This window comes from Diospyros lotus, chromosome 2 (genome assembly GCF_014633365.1).
Source record: "Diospyros lotus cultivar Yz01 chromosome 2, ASM1463336v1, whole genome shotgun sequence".
Lineage (NCBI taxonomy): Eukaryota > Viridiplantae > Streptophyta > Magnoliopsida > Ericales > Ebenaceae > Diospyros > Diospyros lotus.
In genome coordinates, this window is record NC_068339.1 from 12,751,165 (window position 1) to 12,774,542 (window position 23,378).

General features: G+C 36.6%; 2 protein-coding genes across 4 annotated transcripts; both read right to left on the reverse strand.

Moving 5' to 3' along the window:
- Positions 1-2,034: 2,034 nt before the first annotated feature.
- Positions 2,035-9,215, reverse strand: LOC127794861 (CSC1-like protein ERD4). The gene is made up of 6 exons (XM_052326125.1): positions 8,692-9,215; positions 6,234-6,379; positions 5,713-5,988; positions 4,633-5,477; positions 2,896-3,151; positions 2,035-2,558 (listed from the first exon to the last, which is right to left on the reverse strand). The coding sequence occupies exons 1-6, from the start codon at positions 8,960-8,962 to the stop codon at positions 2,178-2,180; spliced, it is 2,175 nt and encodes a 724-aa protein (XP_052182085.1). The 5' UTR covers positions 8,963-9,215; the 3' UTR covers positions 2,035-2,177.
- Positions 9,216-11,807: 2,592 nt separating this feature from the next.
- On the reverse strand, positions 11,808-23,095 carry LOC127793757 (hydroxyproline O-galactosyltransferase GALT2-like). Of its 3 annotated transcripts, XM_052324463.1 has the most exons (8): positions 22,879-23,095; positions 21,138-22,789; positions 16,977-17,215; positions 16,381-16,671; positions 13,435-13,563; positions 13,145-13,318; positions 12,863-12,970; positions 11,808-12,771 (listed from the first exon to the last, which is right to left on the reverse strand). In XM_052324463.1, exons 2-8 carry the CDS (start codon positions 22,030-22,032, stop codon positions 12,565-12,567), a joined length of 2,043 nt encoding a protein of 680 aa, XP_052180423.1. In that variant the 5' UTR covers positions 22,033-22,789; positions 22,879-23,095; the 3' UTR covers positions 11,808-12,564. The 3 variants fall into 3 exon arrangements, with proteins under 3 accessions (XP_052180423.1, XP_052180422.1, XP_052180424.1); XM_052324462.1 differs by having other exon boundaries at positions 21,138-23,095; XM_052324464.1 differs by lacking the exon at positions 11,808-12,771 and having other exon boundaries at positions 13,141-13,318; positions 21,138-23,095.
- Positions 23,096-23,378: the final 283 nt, after the last annotated feature.

Consider the following 23,378-nt stretch of genomic DNA (forward strand, 5'->3'; position numbering starts at 1 on the left):
ATTTTATTAAAAAACAAAAATACAGTATCTACTAATCTTTTCTATGCATCTTGAAAATATAATTATACTCTGTTATCATTTTTCATATATACAAATGACCACTTATGGACCTAGGGTTTTTTACTCAGGGGATTTCAAATTTTTTTTGCTACGGTGAACTTCATCGATAATTTTTTTTTTTCACTTCGACGAACTAGGATTTTAACAGAATTTGGGAAAAAAAATAAGAAGGGTGGGGGGAGTTGGGCTGGTGGGGAGGGGGAGGGGGGCTTGCGATTGGGTTGGGCTCGGGGGCTTGAAATAAAAAAATATGCTTTTTTTAGTGTATAAGATCCACTTTTTCAGCCCCCCTGTGTCCGCCCCATTTATTAGTCTTATGAATCACAATTTGTAAATATTGTTGTAGGAGTTGGTAATGTCAACTCTCAAGTGGGCTTAAAAGCAAGTCTTCAGCGGTTTCATATCATACTTAGCCATTTAACCTAACATACAATATAACATACTATTATAAGCCCAACCAGTTGCCATCGATCTTCAATTTTCTTATTCTTTTTCTTTATATATAACTAACTACACAACCACCATTTTATAAATACACTTCCAATCTTTATGGGAGTTCCCACGTCAAAAACTATATGGTTGTCTTGTGAAATTTTTATTTGAGTAAACAGTGAGCAAGAAATTTTAAATTTATGTTTAGATGAGAGGTAAGGAGAGAAAGATTGGGGATAAGAGGTCTTTTATTTTGTTTAGATGAATATTTTGATTAATGCTACTTTGCTTGAGAACCTCACAAAGAGGCTTATTAAGAGGTGTCAAAAAGACAAAAATTCCCCATACTCAAATACAAATTTACCCCTATTCGTTGCAACCTCCCATCTCTTCTTTCCCTTTCTTATGGCCGTCGTCTCCAACAAGCTCCAACACTTGCCATTGTCTTTCTTGCGCTGCCTCGCTTGGCTTTACGTCGACTGTTATTGCATCCTCCTCATCCGTTGCAATAGCGATCGATGCGAGGTAGTGCGAGGAAGGCAATGACAAGTGTTAGAACTCGCTGGAGATAGCGGTCATGGAAAGGAGAGAGATGAGAAGGGCAGTTGTAGGTAAGGGGATAAATTTGCATTTGGGTGAGGGATATTTTATTTCTTTTGGACCTTTTTCGTAAGCTTCTCTATGAGGCTCTCGGGCAATGAAGTAAGATTCGAATGTTTTAATGTTTTATGATAAAAGGGTACAGGGTACCTTTCCAACTCTTCTCGTACTTCATTTTTTTGTAATGTTTATTAAAAAAAGTAAAATAAAATTATATATTAAAATAAAGTTAAAATATTTTTCAAATCACAATATGAAATAATCAAAATAAAACTAAGAAACATTCTAAAATTTTTATCATACTATAATTAAATTTTTTAAAATACATTAAAAAACATGAGTTATTTTTTTTATCTATAAAGTACAAAATAATTTTATTTAAAAAATAAATAAATAAATTTATCTGAACAATTTCAAAAAATCATATGACTTTATTTTAGTAAATTGCTATATAAATTTAATAAACACAATAAAAAATACTTTTATCTAATTTTTTTTTCATATCCCATTTATTTCACTCATATCTTAATTAACAAACATTATCCTTATATCCCAAATTTGAGATATATAAATGAAAAAAAATCATAAATATGGTTATTATTTTTTATACTTAAATTTATTTCTTTTAAAAAAGCACGCACATGTAGACATGAGCAAATAATCCCAGAAGTATTGTAGCCACTGAGACAGAACAGAGTCCTGCTTGACAAGAGGTGGGCACATGTGATCCAAAATGACAATTGAAGAATGCCACTCGTAAATTGATCAATTCAAAGAAATTGACTGAAAATGGATACATAATAAAGCGAGTTACTACAATCCAATAATAAACTCTATTTAGGAACCGAAGGGGATGAGGTAAAAGAACATTTCTAGCTAGAGTTACACTACTACTCATGATTCCATGCATGCATATATATATTTATACTACAAAAGAACCCATTGAAAGAAAGCAATTCACAAGCTAGTAATTACCAACAAACAAAGATAATCAATAGCAGCGAAGTTTACATGACAGGGAGTTACAAAACGTTATAAAACCCGAGGAAATCGATACCCAAAACGATCAAACTGTACGTGGGGGATCAGGCGAACGAGGCCGACCTTGAAACCTGAGACAGAGCATCTTCAAACTGATCCTCGTCCGCCGCCTTGTTGACACACAAGTAAGGTGGCAGGAATGACCTGAAGATCAGTTCCATGTTTGGAGTTTCCTTCAGATCTTGACAAGCTACTTCGAGAGCAGTGGCCTGGAAGAACCGGTAGAATTTCTTACTACAGACGAAGGCGAAGATCAAGGAGAGTATGGGGAGTGGGATTAGTATGGGCGTGTATATGAACTTCTTTATTGCGAAGTAACCACACATGGTGACTTGGTACAGCAACAGAGCAGCCACAACTCGGGTGTTTATGTGCGGCCACATCCTCCCGTAGCTCTCATACGAAGGAACGTAAACATTGAGCACCTATTGTAAGTTTAAAGAAAGAGAGTTAAAGCTAGCAAGCCAACATGAAATAGGAAGTCATTGTGCAATGTGCAATGACCTCTAGCAGATGACTCCAATATACGCATGCTTGTCGGGTTATGAAACGGTTTGAAGGAGGAGAAGAAAGGCAACAGTTTATGGAAACCGAATCTTTGCAATCGACCCAATATAGCCATAATAATAGAATCATAAGCATTCATTTTAGATCATCAAGCAAGAAATTTTGATGATTTTGACACCAACAATTTAGAGCATCCTAGAAACTACTCATCGAGGGTCTTCAAAAGAACTAAAGAAGTAACACTGGATTACTTGCCTGATTTCGAAGGACAAGCCAGCCAAGGCCAAAGTATAGCACACCAAACGGAATAATCACCGGAGCTATGACACAGTAGCAAAGCACAATTGTGAGAATCAGCATATCACCAGGTATTCTGGTTGCAAACCCGAGATCGCCTGGAGCCCAAGCTAGTTTTATTTCAGCTTCAGTCTTGCAAAGGTACTTCCGCTTTAGACGGTAAATGATCAGAGGTACTACCCGGAACAGCTCCATTCCATAGCCAACAAAGAACCTGAGATTAATAAAAACCTTTTCAACTTGATTCATTTTTCATGTTGATAGGAAAACATGAGCATATGATTTCAAGGTGTCTAGGAAGAATTGTCACATCTCAGATACATATGGAACGGAAGGAGAAAAAAAAACCCTAACTTGCATAAAGACAATTTTTCCCAACAAAGTAGCTCTTTTTTATGGGGGGAATGGGATAGAGGCTGCAAGTTAATGCATAATTCAACAACATCAAAAACTGCAAGCCATAATTCCCACTAGAATGGGCCGGCTACCTGACTACTAGATCTCCCACTATCCTTATCCACGACCAATACATCTTCAAAGCAAAACAATATGTGAAGACTTAATTCCACTAAGGGATCTGCTACATGAATTCTAGCTCATTAGGCAAACTACCCGAACAATATATCATTCAATAGCGAAAGAGGATAAAATTGAATAAAATAAATAAGCACGAGTAAGATTTTTCTTCAATTGCAGAAATAAATTAAACACATCCAGCAAGCCATCCACACATGCAGTGGGAAAAAAAAATTTCTAAACTCTGATAATGTGGCTGAAATAATCATTCAACAGAAACAGATACAACTATAATATCTGTTTGAGTTGAAAGAAAATGGCTGAAAGAAAAGGTTACAGTGTGAAATTTCAAGTGTTTTCACATTAGACCATCTTTGAGGAGTGCATAAATGCATACATTAAGTTTATCAAAATATCTATTTCAACTAAGCCTATGTTTGGAATGGGAATCATTCACAAGAAAGGAAAAGAAAAGAAAATAATATGTTTTAACTACTTGCATTTATACCTGTACATAAAAACCTCATTTTCCTCATCCTAGTTCCTAACATAGTATATAGGGCATTCAATTGAAGTGAACAGAATCCACCAAAAGCTAAAGCAAACTTCATACTCCAAAATTAAATTGACCAAAGAAAATTCGTAGTCATTTGACGTCTTCTTTCATGGAGATTACTAGGGTTGTCATTATTTCTTTAACAATTTTGATTACACAGAAAACAATCCCCTTCCTCAATTGTATCCATAGGGGTAACAGTAGGGAGAGACCGAAAAGTTCTAAATCTCCAATGATAAACAATGTGAGCTACTGATCCTTGCCCACTATAAGCAAAGAAACCAACAAGCATATACTCCTTGAAATGCTGAAAAAGGGCAACCCGAGCAATAAGAATAGGACTTGAAGGCATACAATGTGATTATCTCAAGACTAAGCTAATACATTTCAGAAATAAGGTCTTTGCAGCACTCTACATTAACATTTTTGACTTCACTATTGACATAATAATATTCTGTAATATTATTAACCAAATTCTGATAAATAAATAAAAAGTAGCCATAGCATAGCATGTGATCTGCACAAAATTGACCCATCAAAGCCTTTATTAGAACAATTATGATAACAGCGATGGGAAAAGATGCAAGAAAGAAGCAACTAGTGTGATAGAAGTTTGATCTTACTTCAGGGCCACAAAGGTGAGGAAGAAAGTTGCATTAGATGGAAGGCTACGCGCTAGTAATGAAACAATAGAACTTGGATTCTTCTGAATGTCTTTGAAGGAATCGAACAGGGTTCCACCTATCGTAACTCCAATAAAAACATTCAATACTGTGAAGTAGAAGTACTTCCCTGAGGCAGCCCTTTCTGCATGACTCACTGAAGGAATGCCCTCCTGCTTAGATAGAAATAAGAGAAGCTTCGGCAACATAGCCAGAAATATGATAAGGGCAAGCTGAGGTAGATATGCTTCCAACACTGTTCTAATTGCATCCACCTTAACAATTGGTTTAATAAAAGGGAGAAGTTTCCGTAGATTTGCCAATGTTGTGAAAGCAGAAATGATCCCAATCGGAATCATGAAGAAAAGTATAGTCAATGCAACAATTGTATAGACGACATACTGCCTTGTCTCCCTTTGATAAAAGCTTTTCGGAAGATTAGTCCATATTATTTGGCGGGGTTCAGGAGCATCCATGACTGTCCATGTGTCAACCAGACGGGCATGTAGACTCTGAGCTGCAGAAGCAGCAGTTGCCCTTCTGGTAAAGAAGACCAAAGCTGAGCCTCTTTGCTTGTCTCTGAGAGTTGCCTTCTGTACAGTTTCTAACTTTGGGAGCAACTCATTAATTTTCTCATTATAGTACTCTATGGAATCTACTTTTTTACCGATCAGACCAAGAAAGCCAGTTTTATTGGTGGGTCTAATCCCTTCAGTTTTGCCACTTTTTGTCAACTCTGCATATATGGCTTCAGCATGTGCAAGCTTCTTTCTATACCCTTCCAACTCTTCCCAAATTTTAATGACCTGGGAAAACCAAACAATACAAGGTCATAAATTGATTCAAATATGATAGATCTAAACCACCAAAAAGCAAAAAGGTATTATAAAACAAGGAAAAAGTTCTAAAACTAATGTAACTATCCATCCTGGTATTCTACAATAAACAACCTTAAAATGTTTTGCAGAAGACGGTAATAAAATAAATTAAAAAGCAGAAACAGACTAGTTAAGTGTGAGCCAAATCAATTAGGTATGTTACCTCTTTGTTATCTGTGACCACCATTGATCTATAAAATGTATCAGGGTAAATTGCTTTGAAATATGAATCAACCTGCTCCTTTCTTGTCTGACCCTCGGGCGGAGGAGGTATGTCTCGGACAAGAACAGAAAATTGTTCAGCTCGCACATCAGGAGACATCAGAGCAGAAGCTCTCAGCTCAGAAACATGGTTGTATGCCTTCCACAACAGGTAGTATGTCACAAAAGAAACCCAGTAGGCAGCTATCACAAAAGCCCACAACCTAGAGCTTTTTTCCTGAAAACCCATAAAGGAAATGCTTTCATGATACCCATACGGTTTCATAACATGGATAATTGAATGTCAGGCTACTATTCTAGTAAGATGATTGGTTTATATGGGGACAAAGAGCCTGCATCTCTGAACAGAAATAAAATCTAGGATTGGAATTCAAGACAGTCCACTTAGCAATAAAAAAAGGTAAAACTGTCCCAAAATTAAAGATTGGCAGCACCAATTTAAGTATGGTCGCGACAACTTACTTTAACATGCCCCAAGGAGAATTTGTCAAGGTCATTGAAAGTCCCATTGCTTGTGGTATTGCTTGATCTCACACTGTGATCAGTGGCAGCCACTGGTAAAAGGACCGGTAGCAGCACTAGTCCAGCTAAAACCAATATCCCCAACACTGGAAACAGGTAGAAGGAGAATGAAAATCAGAAATAATGTATGCTTATCGGAAGAAGAAGAAGGTGAGGGAGAGCATATATAATACATTCCATATCAGAAAACAAACAGTTAAGCTTGAGGCTAACTGATGTATTGTCCACTTGGCTACAGGAGATGCATGTACATAGATAGTACAAAAAACATGCACATAAGAAATACTCGTGCATAAAATGGTTTTAAACTGCTGTACAGTGACATTGGTAAGAAGACCCCCCCCAAAAAAAAAACTCGGTAAGGAACTCTTATGGTTTCTCTTTGGGAGAGGACGGGCAGGCAAGGCATATTAACAGAAAGAAACAGAAGGTGAAGGGAATTAACATAAAAGTTGTTGCTCTTTCTTTGTTTAGGAAAAGGGAACTTAAAGCAGCATAATGTAGCCTTTATTTGGATAGAGATTCATGTTTTTTTTTTTTTTTTTTTTTTTTTGGGGGGGGGGGGGGGGGGTGGGGGGCTTAATAAAAATTAAATGACAACTATATCTCCTTTACATACATAATAATTATAAGGTACAGAAACTTAATTTAGTTACAATACATCGCAACTCACAACTGAGTTATAAAATCATTTAAATATATATTAGGCAATTAAACAAAAAAAAATTGTCAGCAAGCAATTAATTATTTAGGATCTATTTGGGTGAAATGATAATATTTAGTGTTTACAAAAATTGTAAAATAAATAAAAAATATTACCATAAATTATTCTTCCCTCTCCTTACACCCCAAATTGAGGTATAAAGGAAAATGAGGTATGGAAGGGGAGGGAAAGGTATCATTTCTTTACAAAGTTCTGTCCCAAGGACCCAAACAAGAGTAACATTCATACAGATGACATGACGTATACATGAAAAAGAGTGGCAATGTAGAATCAAAATGGGGAACCCCACATGGTAAGATAAGGTTGCTAATTGTAGTGACATTGATAACAAAAACATCTAGTCATTTGTGCTAACTGGCTTAGTCTAATAGAAATTACAAAGTCTGTACATTTTAGTTGCTCTGCACACACTAGAGCCTCTTGATGGGTATTCTTCAGGCTGAGGAACATATATATTTAAGAGATTAATTACATCAAAGCCTCGCTATCATCATGAAGGTGCAATTCCAAAAAGGGCCAGCCCTAAGCCTAATAAAGAAACAAACCGGCCATAGTCAACTTTGCCTAGGTTCAAATAAACTAGAGAAAACCAGCAAAATTTGACAAAAGGAGATCTAGCCTAGAAAGCGTCAATAAATAGTTTTTGAAACTATTGAAAGAGTCAAGAGACATTGTGAATTACTACATATTGAAAGTAACTTGGTGAATGCTTCTAAAAAAAACCTTCTGAATTGCAAATGCTTCAACAGCTAGTTTTTAATTTCCATTTACTTTTCTTACCCAATAAAGGTGCATCAAAATTTTGTTACAGACAAACCTTTTAAACTAATGCCTCCTTCGATTGCTTCACCATTGCCAGTTTGTCAACAAGATGTTTTATTTCATTAAAGAAAATGATTGGTACATGCATTATATTGGTAAACCATCAGGCATGACCAATTTGCAGTCATTGACCATTTAAATGGCAATTATCCACTAAATATTTTCTAATGGCACTTGCAACCTTTTGGCCGATCCTAGTTCCCGGGGTTATAGAATATCATCAAGTCACCAGTTGGCATGCCAATTTTATAAAGGGACAAGACCATCAACCACAAAGCGTTTACAATAAATGCAATTTAATAACATTGTTCATGAATCCAAATGTGAAGACATCTCCCACAAAATGGAGCCAAGAAAATTTGAAAGTTAAACCAAACAAAACCAGCACAAAATTTACAAGAAAAAGGGAAAAAAAAAGAAAGAAAAGAAAAGAAAAAACCCACACAATTATTTTGCAATAATATCATTTCAAGTTCTAGGAAATGAAAGAAGAAAAAGAATAAAGAATAACAAATGAAATTCTGGAAATTCGGTTATTAAAATAAAATCAATGGCTTACATTATAAGAGCAAGGCAACAGAAGAATTTTTGCACTTTTAGCCATGCACAATTGAAACGAGATGCAAGAGATACATAAACAACTAATTTTACCATAATGTTGTGTGTGGAGTCTAGAAAATGAAATTCATTGATTAAAAAAAAGGAGGACAAAAGCATGAAATTCCACAATTTAAATTAAAAGAATTAAAGCAACAAAGCTTTTACTTGTCCTTCTTCTCTTTTGAAATCCTAGAAATATATATAAATATACACAGAGAGAAAGAAATGGAAATTGGGGAGAGAGAGACAAACTGGTGCTGAGAAACACGAAGTAGACGGCAGCGTCGACGCTGGAGGCGGCGATGACGTCTTGCTCGGTGGAGGAGAGAGCCTCCCGGATCCAGGCAAACGGATTCCCGAACCTGGAGCCGTCCTGGATCGGATCCATTCCCCTGAGGATCCGGTTCGGGTAGTAAATGACCTTGTTGTCGGGGTTCCTGGAAAGCCAAGTGAACAGTAACATCAGAACCAGGAAAATCACGAAGGAAGTCCCGAGCGACGTCAAGAAGGAGCTGAAATCCATCTCGATATTGGTCTCTCTCTAGATCGGGAATCTGGAAGTGGTCAGTTTCTCTCTGCTGGGAGCATGGGGAGTAGCCGTTGATGCGGGGAGAAAAGTAACCGTTGGCGTTGAGGCTGGAGATTATTAATAAAGGAAGAAAGACGGGGGTGGGTGGCTTTAATGGTGGAAAGTCGAGAGAGAAAATATCTGAGTTTGAGTGTGTGGATTTGAAGAGGTGTGGCGTTGTCTTGTGGCTTACTCTCTCCCTCTGAATCTGAATTTAAAGAAGAAGAAAATACGAAAAGACAAGTGAAAGTGAAAGTCCCCACAGAGGCTTAAAGATACAGCAAATCAGACGACGAAGAAAAGGACATTACAGAGTCAGAGAGAGAGTCCAGTGTAGGCGACGCGGATCAAACGCGAGAGAACAACTGATGTGTGTGCGAGAGAGAGACAGAGAGTGATTGAATTCTTACAGAATAATAATGACATTTTTTCCTACTTAGTACTTGCTCTCCCCCCCTCCCCCCCCCCCCCAAAAAAAAAAAAAAAGATCAAATTCAAAACATTCCACAAATTTATAATTATATCATTTTAATATAATTCTTAAAAGATTAAAATACATCAATGAATATCAAATTTTGAATAAAAAGCAAAGAAAGATTTTCAAGTTGCAGGTAACTCTTTGGCCCGCGTAGGGTAGGTGGCTTTGTCTTTTTAGGTAGACACAAATCTGATTGATTGCCTCGCCAGAAGCAGATGCCAGATCAGCACGCCACGCACCAGATCCCCAATGTCGACACGTAGCGGGAAAAAAAGGGGGCCCCCCACTCCAACCCGCTTCCTCGGGAACCAGCGAGTACCAGGGGAAACATGACACTCTCGCGAGTACGGCCTGGCGGATCAAACGAGCCGTTACTTTTCCAGAGGACAGCTGGCTGAACGAGGCGTTGCCGACATTATACATACATACAGGGGAAGCAACGCCTTCCTTGGTGACAAGTAACCGTTATCCAAATCGAGGGTCACGCGCGGGTGACTGGCACTTGAAGCGGCGGTACGCGTGGACTACTCGCTTTGTACAAGAACTCAAATATATTAAATAACCAACCAAGGTGATGTAACAATTTAATAATTTTTTTTTATTTTGTGTTATTATTATATGATAATTTGCATGGATAAACTCTAAAAATAATAATAATTATTATTATTATATAAATTTTAATTAATAAATTATTTTTATTTATAATTTTATTTTTATAAATATAATTAATATCAAATTTAATTGTCTCCATCTAAGTGTGTTTTCTGATATTTCTATTCTTCTTTTGTTAAGTATTTTTTATTATTATTTTTTACAAGATTTTTTATTTATCTTTTTTAAAATTATTTTAATCGTGAATTTAAAATTATATTAGATAAATATTATTTAAAAATAATTTAATTTTTATTTTTTGTGTGATTATATGTCTATTTTAATAATTAATATTTATTGCACTCGTATTACAATAATATAATATTATATATATATATTGTGTGGAGATGCCGACAAGACAAAAGCGCAAGATAGATGAAGGAAGAGAGAGGCAGAGGCAGGTGAAGATAATAAATAATAGTAATACTTGAAATTGGAAAATGGGGATTGGATTTGGATTTGGATTGAGGTGATTGAATGAAGGGAAAGGACTGACTGAATTGAAGAGGGTGGGGTCACGTTCTCACCAGTTTTCAATTATTGGGTTTCTTTCTTTCTTTCTTTATTGTCCCCATTTTGCTTTTGCTTTAGTACCAGATAGATGCACCTTAAAAGAGAAAATCATGTGCATCGAAATGGGAAGTTATGGTCGGTTTTCTTGGTTATCTTTTTTATAAAAAAATATTATTTTTTACTTTAATTTTAATTTTTGAGATATTTAATTAGTCAAATATTTTTTGATATTATTTTTTTACTTTTTGTTGAAATTCATTTTCGCACGAGAGGTGAATGCAATTTTCTATCAAAATGGAAAATCTCAACCCACCACATACTAGCCTACCTCTCCCACCACCGTCTATCAACAGATATGAAAAGGATTGGCCAAATCCAACGACTTGCAGCGACAATCGCCCATCATCAATTGAGAAGAAAAAGATCGGCCAGATTTGTGTGACTTGCAATGGCGACCATTAGTGACTTATAGAACATAGGTAATCACGAAAGCGTGGACGGTGACTGAAAAAAATGCAAGTGACAATCTTGAGTGGCGATGTCACAACTGTGGCTAAACTTGCTGAGTGTATGTATATTTGTATATATATATTTAATTTACTTTAAATATTATGTATATGTATATTTAATTTATTTTTTAAATATGCATATATTTAATTATTTTATATAATTAATTATTGATTTATGTATTTGATTATTAATTATTTTATGTGTATACGTGATTATTTTCATAAAAAATAATAATAATCAAACATAAATAAAAAATTCAATAATTTTTAAATAAAAAATTAAGTCAATCAAACATCTTTAATTAACATTTTCTCTAAAATTTAATTCTATATAATCTAATTATCTAGAAAACATTTTTCTTCTAACCAAATTCTATATTTGCAATCAAATGTACCCTTAATATCTCAAAAACAACACTCACACGGATAACAAAGAATTTAAGGGACATGTCCTATGTCTCACAATTAACAAAATTGATGAACATAACTAAAATTAAAAAAAATAAATAAAAAATTACTCAGTCAGTTGGGTCTACCGACAGGATGATGAATGAATCTACGATGAAATTCTTTTCTTTTTTATGTATTTTTATCATGCTCACAAAGGCATGCACATATATGCATCTTAGCAAGACAGAAGACTTTTTTTTTTTTTTTTGGCTTCTCATGCAATTATCAACTCTTTATCGACTTTCAACATCTCCATTGCTATTTGTGAAACCATGACTTTGGAATTAAGAAAAGACAAATATCAACCCATGTACGTCCAATGCCAATGGCAGCAATTCGTTGGATTGGGCCACACTACAACAAAAACATTTTAGTCACCCCTTATATGTTAAAAAGACCCGAGAGATTTCAAGTGTGTGATTTGTTTGGGACACACAGTTAATAGAAGTTTCCTCAAATATCCCACACGGCCCATACGCTAATCCTGCCTGGTTGGTAAACGGTATATTACCTCCATCTCCATTGGTCACATGAGTTTTCCCTTTCTTGCCAAGCAACCTACTCAACTAGAATTGCAGTAAAAAAAAACTCACATGGTTTTTTAAGCTATGAACTGGGAATCCAACAGGATTGCCTCACATGCTCTCTGCTCTTAAAAGTACAATTTGCTTGCCAGCCTGCAGAATGTGAAGACCCAGAATGAATCATATATATGCACTTGGACAGTACAACACACAGGGTCAAGGAAGAGTCCCTGAATCCCCCTCCCCATCAGCCTCCATGACCAGAAAGAACGAAACGTCCCAAGTAATGGCCGGGATTCAAGCAGCCATTTTCCGGTGGCCACCTATATGCACAAAAAATGACGATTGGAAGAAATCCCACAGCAACTCAGAATGGCGGCTACTAAAGCCATCCCCAGGCTTACTATTCTTTTTTCTTTTTTCTTTTCCCAGTCATCTTAAGTTACAGCAGTGAGCTCGACCCCGAGCCAAATTTTCCCATAGGCAATTCATTTGTCGAGGAGATTGGTAATGTGAAGTGTAATAATCTTCCATGCACCCGTACTGACAAAACCTCCAGTTGTGAGAGTATTGGACCGGTGTGGACCTGTTAAATTGCTGAACCCACATTCCCATGCTCACATCCTCCATCTTGAATATCTGTAAAATAGAAAACAATATGTTAAGAGAAACTAACTCGCGTGATCTTCCACAGCAAAATATAAAAGCAGAAAGTTTGTGGCTCCCAAACCCGTAAACGTCGATTGACATGTTGAGAGACAACAAATTTAGCAATATCACTGGATATTATGTATCCAGGCCCATTGGCATAAGGCGGGTATACTTCTTCCGGCCACTCCTGTTTCCATCAGGGATTATTCATTAGACACAAGTTAAACAATAACATATCAAGCGTTTATCCCATATAATGACATTGAGATGCATCATTTTTATTGCTGTATATAGTTCTTATAAGGCCTGTAGTTGAATATTCATCATTAGAATTAATATAAATGCTCTAAATCTTACATGCCTCATAAGTGACCGCCCATTTCCCGCTTCTGAGAGGCCGATGTAAGAGGTTGAGATTTCCCATGTAGAGGGATCGTTTGGGAGAGATTCCTTGAATCTCTTTCAAGACAGAATCCACCCTAATGAATGTGTCATCATCACATTTCATGATGTAAGCAGCCGTTACATTCTGAACCTGCATGGTGAATATTTCGGCTCTTTAAGGGGACATGAAGGGTTCAAAGTAGGAGCCAACCTAGAAAAATGACCAGAGGAGAATAAAAGAAAGCTAGATGATGATAGTGAACGTACCCCATACTGACAGATGGCCATGGTTTTAAGAACCACAAGCTCATAGCGATCAATAAATGGCAAAATCACGATATCACCAAAATAAGATGCTTCTTTCTTCATAATTGCATTCACCTCCTTCCTCGGATTCTGCATGTTGACCTTTCAAATGAACGGACTCTTCGAAAAAAAGAACAAAAAAGTTCATATTTTGAAGATGCAACAGCTATAGAACCATTTATGCTCAGTCACCTAAGCCTTTTTCCCCAACTGTAGATGCATGTCAGAAACAGAACAAGGAACAGACCCACAACCACTCATTACTTTATCAAAACCAATTTATATGCCCTAACAAAGAAAAAAAAACAATTTATATACAACACGATAAGTTATTTTCTTATATTCAATATATGCATTATACACCCACATCATACATTTACATATATGAACTGTAATTGTTTAGGTGGATACATTCATGTAATAATCCATTTATTGAGGACCCCCCACATCATACATTTACATATATGAACTCTAATTGTTTAGGTGGATACATTCATGTAATAATCCATTTATTGAGGACCTTATGCCATTGCAGCGTGGTGGCTCAAAAGCACTTCTTTATCTCTCTTCCTCACGTGCCTCTGTCTGTATGTCCTTTCCTCCATCTCTTTCCAGTTTCTGTCTGTCTCTTATCAGGGCTCACAAGGCCATTAAAACGTTCCAATTAAACTCAATAGTAGCTGAAATTGTTGATAGCACACTTGTCTGAATGCAGAGGAAACAAAATGTGGCTACCAAGAGCAACAGGTGCATCCTTGATATGCATGTTCAAACTTGAAGTTTAATACTTTTAGTATTTCAAGGTTGTGCTTGTGTCCATGTTCAAAATGGAAATTTTAAGGTTGTGCTTGTGGTCGTGTTTCTCCTATTGAGGGGATAGATGGGGACCTTGTGATACCTAAGGAAGGTAATCTCAATAAGGGGAAAACCAGTTTGATTTCAAGGTAGACATTGCAACGAAAATCAGTATACCCAAAGATTTTAACATAAATCAAAGATGTCAGAGTTGCACTAGCTGTATTTTGGAGCACTACTCTTGAGTTACTTTAGTATTTGGTTCCAGAGTGAGCTGCCATCTGAGGGTTTCTGCTTCAGATTATAGAGAGTCCATTTTAACAGAAAAATGGGTTGAAATACAAGCTGCAACAATTAGGCTAACTTGACTTCAAAAATAACTTCAACACCAAGTCTCCTGGACCTCCCAGTTAAAACCCGTACATATTATATAGCACTATCCCTTCTGCTTCTTTTTACTTTCATATAAGACTTCAGGGTATCATCACGTATATACATGTAGAGAAACTCATAAAAGCAGGGAGAGGGCAAGGAAGTGGACAATTTTATGATTGGCATAAAGAATAAGCATCAATGTGGTAAGATTTCTGATTAGAATTCCAAGCAACAATCAAGTATTAGTAACAAACAAACTTCCAGCCAAGAACAAGATCACCCAGGGCATTCGAGAGGCCCTCTCTCTCCCAAATTCCTACTGAAAAACCAGCTTTCCTCCTCTCTACCCCCCCACCCCTTACATATTCCTCCTTCTACCCCTTAACCGAATTCTGTGATGCCATAGCTGGGTTGTTACACCAGCGATTCCCCATTCTACCCCTTACGCACATGGCTGGTTGTTATGCCAGCCAACTTATTTACTCCGCTGCCCTTGATCGCTGCCCCCTAGGCCTTCTTTGATAAGTCAAGTGAATCGGGGGCCTATCACAATGACGTTTTGGAATTTTGATAATCTTAGAGTAGAAGCTAGACCGACAACAAAAGTTCCTTCTAGTTACGGCAATAGACGTGTAATACATCACTTCTTGGGCACAGGTGCCAAAGCATCTAGCTGTTAAAATGTCTGCCTTTTCAATCCCATTCTTTCTTCTCTTTCTTCTTCCTTCACCTCCAAGTAAAAGAGAATCCAAGCCTTTCAGTCCTCAAGTATAAGCAAGGATATTTCCATTGACATGATTTAACTCCTCGATGCATGCCACCTTACTCCTTTATCTCTATAATGACACTATCTCTACATTTGCCTTTCTCATCCATTTTTGGTTAGACTATTCGTACAAAAGCTGTCCAGCATTGTTCCCACGTTGTTGTTTATCAAGAACAACAAATGAGCTCCTATTATCTTCATGAAATGGATTAAATATGCCACACAAAACCCCACGTAAGATTTACTTGGATTTGATAAATTAGTTTCCGTCCTTTGTCATCAATAACATCCCTTGTATTTCATAAGATGGTTCACTCCCAAGATAATAGTTGCCCATTCCAGTTTCTTGCAAAAAGGTAGTAACCTGTCTTGTGCCCAGCATTTTCATGGTTTCTTTTCCTATTTCAAGACCTTAGCTAAAACAAACGAGTTCCTCTGAATATTTATGTTGGAATACCACCTAAACTAAGAGATTTGTGCTCTTTATATTTGTCAAAGGTACCATTACTTCAACCAGTTATTAAACATAAACTATAGACCAGAAGCTGAAATATTTTCCCCTATTTTTAGCCACAATACAATGTTACTGGCATTCCTAAAAAGTTGCTTTCCATAGTGCCTTAAATGCTCTAGTCAAACCTTATCTCCAACCTCATCTCTTTCCATAATCCCACTGATTCATAAAGGCGATTGATAATTCTCTGGCGACCAGATTATTGTACAGGTACACTATTACTTGCTACACATTTTCATCCTCTTAAGTAATAAAGTGTCCATGCAAAGGCATAAACATTGTGGTCCAAAGGAAATAGATATTCATCCCACCATCTAACCCAACAGTTTTAGTATCCTCAATAACAATAACAATCACAAGCCTTACTAGGTGGAGTCAACGGTTTTAGTATTCCTCAAAGTAGAGGAAAATATACATGTAATTTTTCTTTTTAGTAAAAAATGACATAGAAACTTACCAATCCAACAAAAAAACGAACCACAACATTTGAGGATTTTACTGCTAAAGATTGCATCCAGGTTTTTCGAATTGCCATGCGCTCGGAAAAATGATTGGTTGCAGAAAGGACCCCCATAAAGAGTTGAATTGGACTTTTGGGTAATGGGCGAGCTTTCCACTTTGCAGACATTTCTAGCACCCTTTGGGGTGAAAAGCTTGGATGAGAAGTTGGGAGAGAAGTTGCAAACACTGAATGAACATCCACATCACCTTTAATTTCCAATCCTGTGGCGTCTTCAAGTGTAAACCCCTGAATCAACAGCAAACATGCGGCCAAAACAAGCATTTATATTCTTGTATTAGAGAAAGTGAGCAATAAAAAATGATGTGTCATTTTCAGTTAAACAAAACATTATCAATCATAAAAAATGGCTATGAGATATGTTTTATAACCTCAAGTTCAGTACAGGCACAAGCAGAAAAGTTATGTGCCACATAATTGAACAAGAGATAATGGTATCAGGAAACTTGCAGCTATTAAAAGCACATTAAAACACAGAACTCAAAAGGCAATCAGGGTTCATAAAATTGACTTCTTGATCTCAATTGACATACCGTCCGATATGGGAATGATGTCACATGCCGACCCCCAACTATAATGTGGTAGCCATCAATGCCAGCACGCAGAGTCATGACGAACAATTTACCCTCAACAAAAGGAAATGGCCAGGTCACTTCTGGTTTCTGTGGACGACCAATGAATCGCTTGAACCATGAGGTCATCTTGGACTCTTTCCCTTTCGAATCTACAATATCATTCCGCATCCATTTCTCACATCTCAAGCGTCCATCAACTGTTAAAGATTTAGATATATCATAAACAAAACAAAAACAAAAAAATAAAAATTAAAGAAGTTGCTTAAAATGTATGAAAAAAATATCAAAAGGTGACATGATAGAAAAGGCACCAACATATTATGAGCATACAAAATTCACCGTCCTAATAAAATGTCCACCAAACAAACAATGATCAGAAGCAAAGTATGCTAAAAGGTTTACAAAATCAAAATTGATAAAACCAGAAAGAAAAAGAAAAAGGTTAACAACCAAAACAAAGTGAACAAAGATGAATGAGGTAAATCCATCACTTGAATGGGGAAGACAGTTTCAAAGCTAGGTCTCTCTTTGACCTAAGTTCAATCCCCTGGGGTAGAAGCCCCCAATAGAGCACAGTAAACTAATACAAGACATTTTTTGTCTGGAATAGAGATACTCCCAACTCAATCTGGTTTGGACTATCAGCAGATATGTCATTAACCCTTGGATCCCAGTGCCAATGGAACCGAGAGAAACTCCATGTCAAGTTCGCCTCCTAGCAAAAAAATTTCCATTCTTGTGACAAGCCATAACGAAGCACTATCTCAAACCCTCCAGTGCTGTGCTTATCCATACTGTCATTACCAGTCTCTCCCCCCCCCCCCAAAAAAAAAAAAAAAAAAAACCCGAGAACTGCGATCCAGTTCGAGCATTCCTGATCACGGTTCTTTTGTTGCCCCAAATCACTGGAAACGCGACCTAGACCACCAAAAATGGGGATCCCAAGCTATGTGTAAACTCAGTTAAAACAATTTAAAACAAGAAAATAAATTTAAAGTAAAAATAAGTTTCAAAGAAAATCAGACAAAAGAAAGCTAGCTGTCATGTACCAACGAAGTAGGGAGAGATACAGCAATTAGAATGTAATAGAAAGGGGAAAATAGTATGTTAGCAAAGTATGCTATAGGGGGTTGTACTAAGTTTGTTGCTGCATTGGCAGCTTGTACATTCCCAGCACATGTAAGCGGTTACCACACATGGGGGAGGTTAGAATCAACTATAAATATAGCCGATCCCTTTCCACTGATGGTTATGAAAATTCACGATCATTTCTGATTTCTCTCTCTCAATTCTCTCTTCCTCCCTCATTTCTATCTTCTTCTCTCCCTAAATTCTCTCTCGTTATCCCTCTCGATCCTTCTACCGATCGAGAATTACCGTCAGATCCTTAGGGAGCTGACACTTGCACATAGTTGTTAAAGGCACGCCTAGGCGTTCGCTAAGTAAATGTCCACATTTTCTTTTATTTATATTTTACCTTCCATTTACTTTAATACATAAATGTAAATAAGAAATTACCCCCTATTTGGATTCAATAAAAATATCTAAAAAATCAAAATCCATAAGAATAAAAAAATAAAATTTTGATTTTAGTACAAACTCAGGATTTAGTGATTTCACCACCCCCAAAATACATACATACTATTTCTTGAAAAATTCATTAAAAATCATTTTAACAACAATGAATATTAGCTATCAAAATATTGGGAAATAGTTTTTCAAAATGAAAATATTTTTTTATATGTCTCCTTATAATACGTTAATCTTTCAGACTTAGAAAAATAGCATTTTTCAAAATGAAAACATTTTCTTGATTGAAGGGGATGATGAAGATATTGACCTTGATGATGATTGATTAAAACTTCTTTATTGATTGTGGACTTGTAGTGTTTATATGTTTGTTTAAAACTTTGCATGATGATTGGTACTTATTTGAATTTGAGACTTTAAGTTTGAACTTTGATGATGTTTCTAGTTTAGAATTTACTTGATGAATGAATCAACTTTGATGATGTTAGTTTAAAATTTGAAGATAATGAATCATTAATAATATGCATGTGTTATTATTGATAATTTGATAGTTTTTTATGATTTTACAAGATTTTGAGTTTTTTTTCTAAAATGTGCGTCTCACTTCGCAAAGGCGCGCCTCGTGCCTCAGGCTCCAGGACCCTTTGCGCCTCTCGCCTTTCAGAACTATGCACTTGCATACCTCACTTTCTTGAATGTTCAATTGCATTTTGTATATTTTGTCGAAGGTCACTGTTTTGTTGCAGGTGTTGGTCTTTGTTTTGAGGAAGAATGTTGAATCTCTCTCTCCCTCTCTTCGTTTAAACTTCAAAGCATGGTTGGGCAAGGGAAAGGAGAAAGTGTGAGACAGGGTAGAGGAATAGATAAAAAGAACCGATTCTGGTCTTGCTCTTTGTTTTGAAGAATGTAGAATCTCTATCCATCTCTTCAGTAAGAATCTCTATCCATCTCTTCAATTAAACTTCAAAGGATGGGCAGGAAAATGTGAGAGGAGGTAGAGGAATAGATAAAAAGAGCTAATAGGAGTAGTTTTTTTATGTTTGAAAAATTTTGACGGAAGAGAATAGATGAATAGTTAGGTTACCCTTTCACATGTCTTAGTTTTACATAAATGTAATACGTAGGAATTTGAAAGCAGAAAGATTTCATATTAGTATTTGAGGATTTGGCACATTCTTTGAAGGTGCGAGAGAAGATAACTGAATAAGATTAAAAGTCAATCATTAATATTTCCAAGAGTAGGCTGTTGTAGAAGATTAAATGATATTTTTTTTATTTGACATATTCTTTAAAGGAGGTAGAGAAGAAATACGTAGAAGGTTGAAAGGCCAACCTTCAAAAGTGTCATACTTTGCTGTTATAGAAATGATACTGTGGTTCAGATTGCAAAGTGTCAACCCAACTAATTTCTATAACAGCAAAGTACCAACCCAACTAATTCAAACCCGAGTGCAACTACAAAATGTACCACAACTCAAACTAACCAATTAATTAAACCTACCCCCACTGAACCACAAAATTAGCATACTAACATACCCCCATGCCATGACCCGAAACATATCACATTCCTGGTAACTATGATCCATACATCTACTTTGCCCGTCTAAAGAGCACCAAATCTAGGTCTACAAGTCTACTACTTAGGGATCTGAACATGTAACCCAATTAATGGCCGACAGTTTCAGCTTCTGAGGTTAGCACGTGATTTGCACATACCTAGGAAATCAAGTGCCTAAATAGTTACATTAACTACAATTAGTACTTAGCATCTTGTTTCCTGAAAGTAATATAAAAACACAGTTTCCAACACATGATGGCCAAATTCTTGTACAGATTATGCTGTCAAAAATCCATTCACCTTATTTTCAATACATTATAGTTGATTTCTTCGAATTCTTCCTTCCTTGAGAAACAATTAGGGAAATAAAATAAAAAACTAAAAAGAAAAGAAAAGAACTTTAAGATCACCTTGGACCATTAAGTTTGCAATTCTGAAACATAAGCATGCAATGTTTCCAGGACAAGCATATCAATCTATGATATTCATCAGCTGCACCTTATCCTAACCAAGTTAGGGTCAGTGGTGGCACAATATTCATGATGTCAATTGACTTCTAAAAGTCATATTGACAATACAAATCCGTTCAGAAGAACAAACGTCAAATGCCCTTCCTGTTACAACCCTTTAATGAATGAATAATGAGATAAAGTTCCAAGACCATTTTCATATGGAAATATTTCATGAGATGGCAGTGAATGACAATAGTTGATATGGTCACATTCCATCACATGGTTGATATTGTGAAACCAATCTGTACAACATGGAACACAACTTTGTAAATCCCTATGATATTAGCATTTTTTATAATACAAGCTCATCCTCTACATTAAATCCAAATCCCAAGGAAGGTTCTTGCCCCCCCAATCCTCGCAAAGCAAGGGAGCCACATGCATCAAGAATACCTTTTTATTCCCCTAATGTAACATGTTCCTAAAACCTTTAATTAAAAAAAAGTTAGAACTTAGACAATGTTTTAGAGAGTATAAGGCACCAAGGAAAAGCCAAAAAAGAAGAGTAAAAAACCTTACCAAGCATGTCATTGTCATTCAGAGATGGTAAACCATTACACCTTTGAGCTGTCCCCCATTGCATCCTATAGCAGGTATTGTGCTCTATTACTGGTTGGTCACTCCAATCTCCCCTCAATCGAGGATTTAGATGTAGAATCTTAGGTGGATCCTCCCCAACAACTGATTTTAGCCCTTGCAGTTCAACCATAAATTGTGAAACCTGGACGAGTGCACTCCTCCTTTTCACTCTTGCAAACTGTGGCACATACTCCTGATGGGCATAATGGGGTGTCCCCACCACTGTAATGGAAGAACCAGCGGCAAGACCACAAGGAAGAAACATAACACGATCCACCCTACCTAATTCTTCACCACCAATTGATATCCAAGAAGGACAGGGCTCAGGTTTCCCCTGAAGTATAGAGCTATCATTTATATCCTTCATGTGAAATTTATCCACTTCTGCCCATGCCTTTGAGCCTAATGTCCAAGCTTCATCCGCCATTCTTTCTAATAATGACATGCCAATAGTCCTATTCCTTCGCCTCATAATTTCACCAATTATTCGACCATAACCATGCTGGTGAGGCTTTGCTGGCAGGGATTCTCCTTTCCCTTCCTCCAGCGGCATCCAAGGCAAGTTTTGGTGTTCATTATCTTTTAGTCTCCTATAAAATGGATCCTTATAGACGGTGCCAAGAAATGGTTTGCTAAGCTCTCCATCTTCCACATCCCCAATGGCAAGACCATCAGCTCCCATGTAACTATCATCACTACCCAACACTGAAGAAATCTCAAAGAAAATGGCAAATTTGATGGATACAAAAATCAAGTATACTGTAGCTAAACTCAACAAAAGATGAGACAATCTGAGCCTCCTAGTACCAGGAAGTTCGTTTTTCAACCTCTTCATCCTTGAAAACTCCTAAACAACTTCAATTCTTTATGGAACTCAACCAACTTTGCAGCCCATTTGCCGTGAAGACAAGCCGTATCAAGGAGACCACGAAAGCCTCACAAGTATGCAGCCCAAAAATAATTAAAATCTTCAAGCCATACCCATCTTTGTTGTCAGTACAGAATTATATCTACTAAATTTCTTAGTTGGCTTTTCAAACTCTTCATCCTCGAAAACTCCAACCCATTTGTCATGAAATCATGAACACCAAGGAAAATCCAAAAATGAAAAACCAACTCAATTAACTAAGGCAAGTCAGCATCCTTTTAAGTTTCCTAGCACTGCAGCGTAAAGGTCTTTCACATGAATAGCATAAAAAAATAGATCCAAAAGTTCCAGAGGATCGTTTAGATCCCTCTGCAACAACCAAGCAAAACAACCACCATCCAACAAATCTTTGGGTAACAGTATGCAACAGCCACTCCAAAGATCACATTCTAATAATAAAAAAAATCCACGGAAATGCAAGATACACACCTTAACTCCCCAATGTCTCACCAAACTCACCCCATTCTTTAGATAACTTGGGTCAGCATCCAAATAGAAGACACACTCGCTCAATCACAAGCCTGTATGCAAATGCTTGCAAAACGACACGGATGAAATCGTGAAGTAATGGCAGAAGACTACTAAAGCAGAAGGAGACGATCTTCGGACGAGCGAAAATTCCTCTCAGAACCCCTACTTTCCTTCGGTTGCTGAAAGTCTGCAACTGTCGCCCCAAATAATGTATCTTAATCAAAAAATCCACGAGAAACGCGAGATACACACCTTAGTTCACTAATGTCTCACCGAACTCACCCGCATTCTTCAGACAACTTCGATTACAATCCAAATATAAGACAATCACAGACGCACACCCAAATGCTTGGAAGATGGCACGGATGAAAATGTGAAGTAAATCCAGAAGAACGTTGAAGTAGGAGAATGTGACGATCTTCAGACAAACGAAGAAATTTCTCTGAATACCCTACTTTTCTTCGGTTGCTGAAATGAGAAGACGAAGAAATGAAGAAGCTGAGAAGTCTGCGTTTATGCAACTGACGTCTTCTCGTTTTCTTTCAAATTTTGGCTTAATTACACGGGGACACTCTAATCATGCTCAATTATCACTTTACATTCAGATTAAAAGAATATTACATATAACCCTCTCAATTACCACCGATTAAATTAAAAGGTAAATTATTATTTTCTCAAAAAAAATCGTGACCATATTCATGTATTTTAGAAACACACGTACTATCTTTTACATTTTAATTTCATCGATATCTATTAATAAATTATTAATGTGACAAATGAAT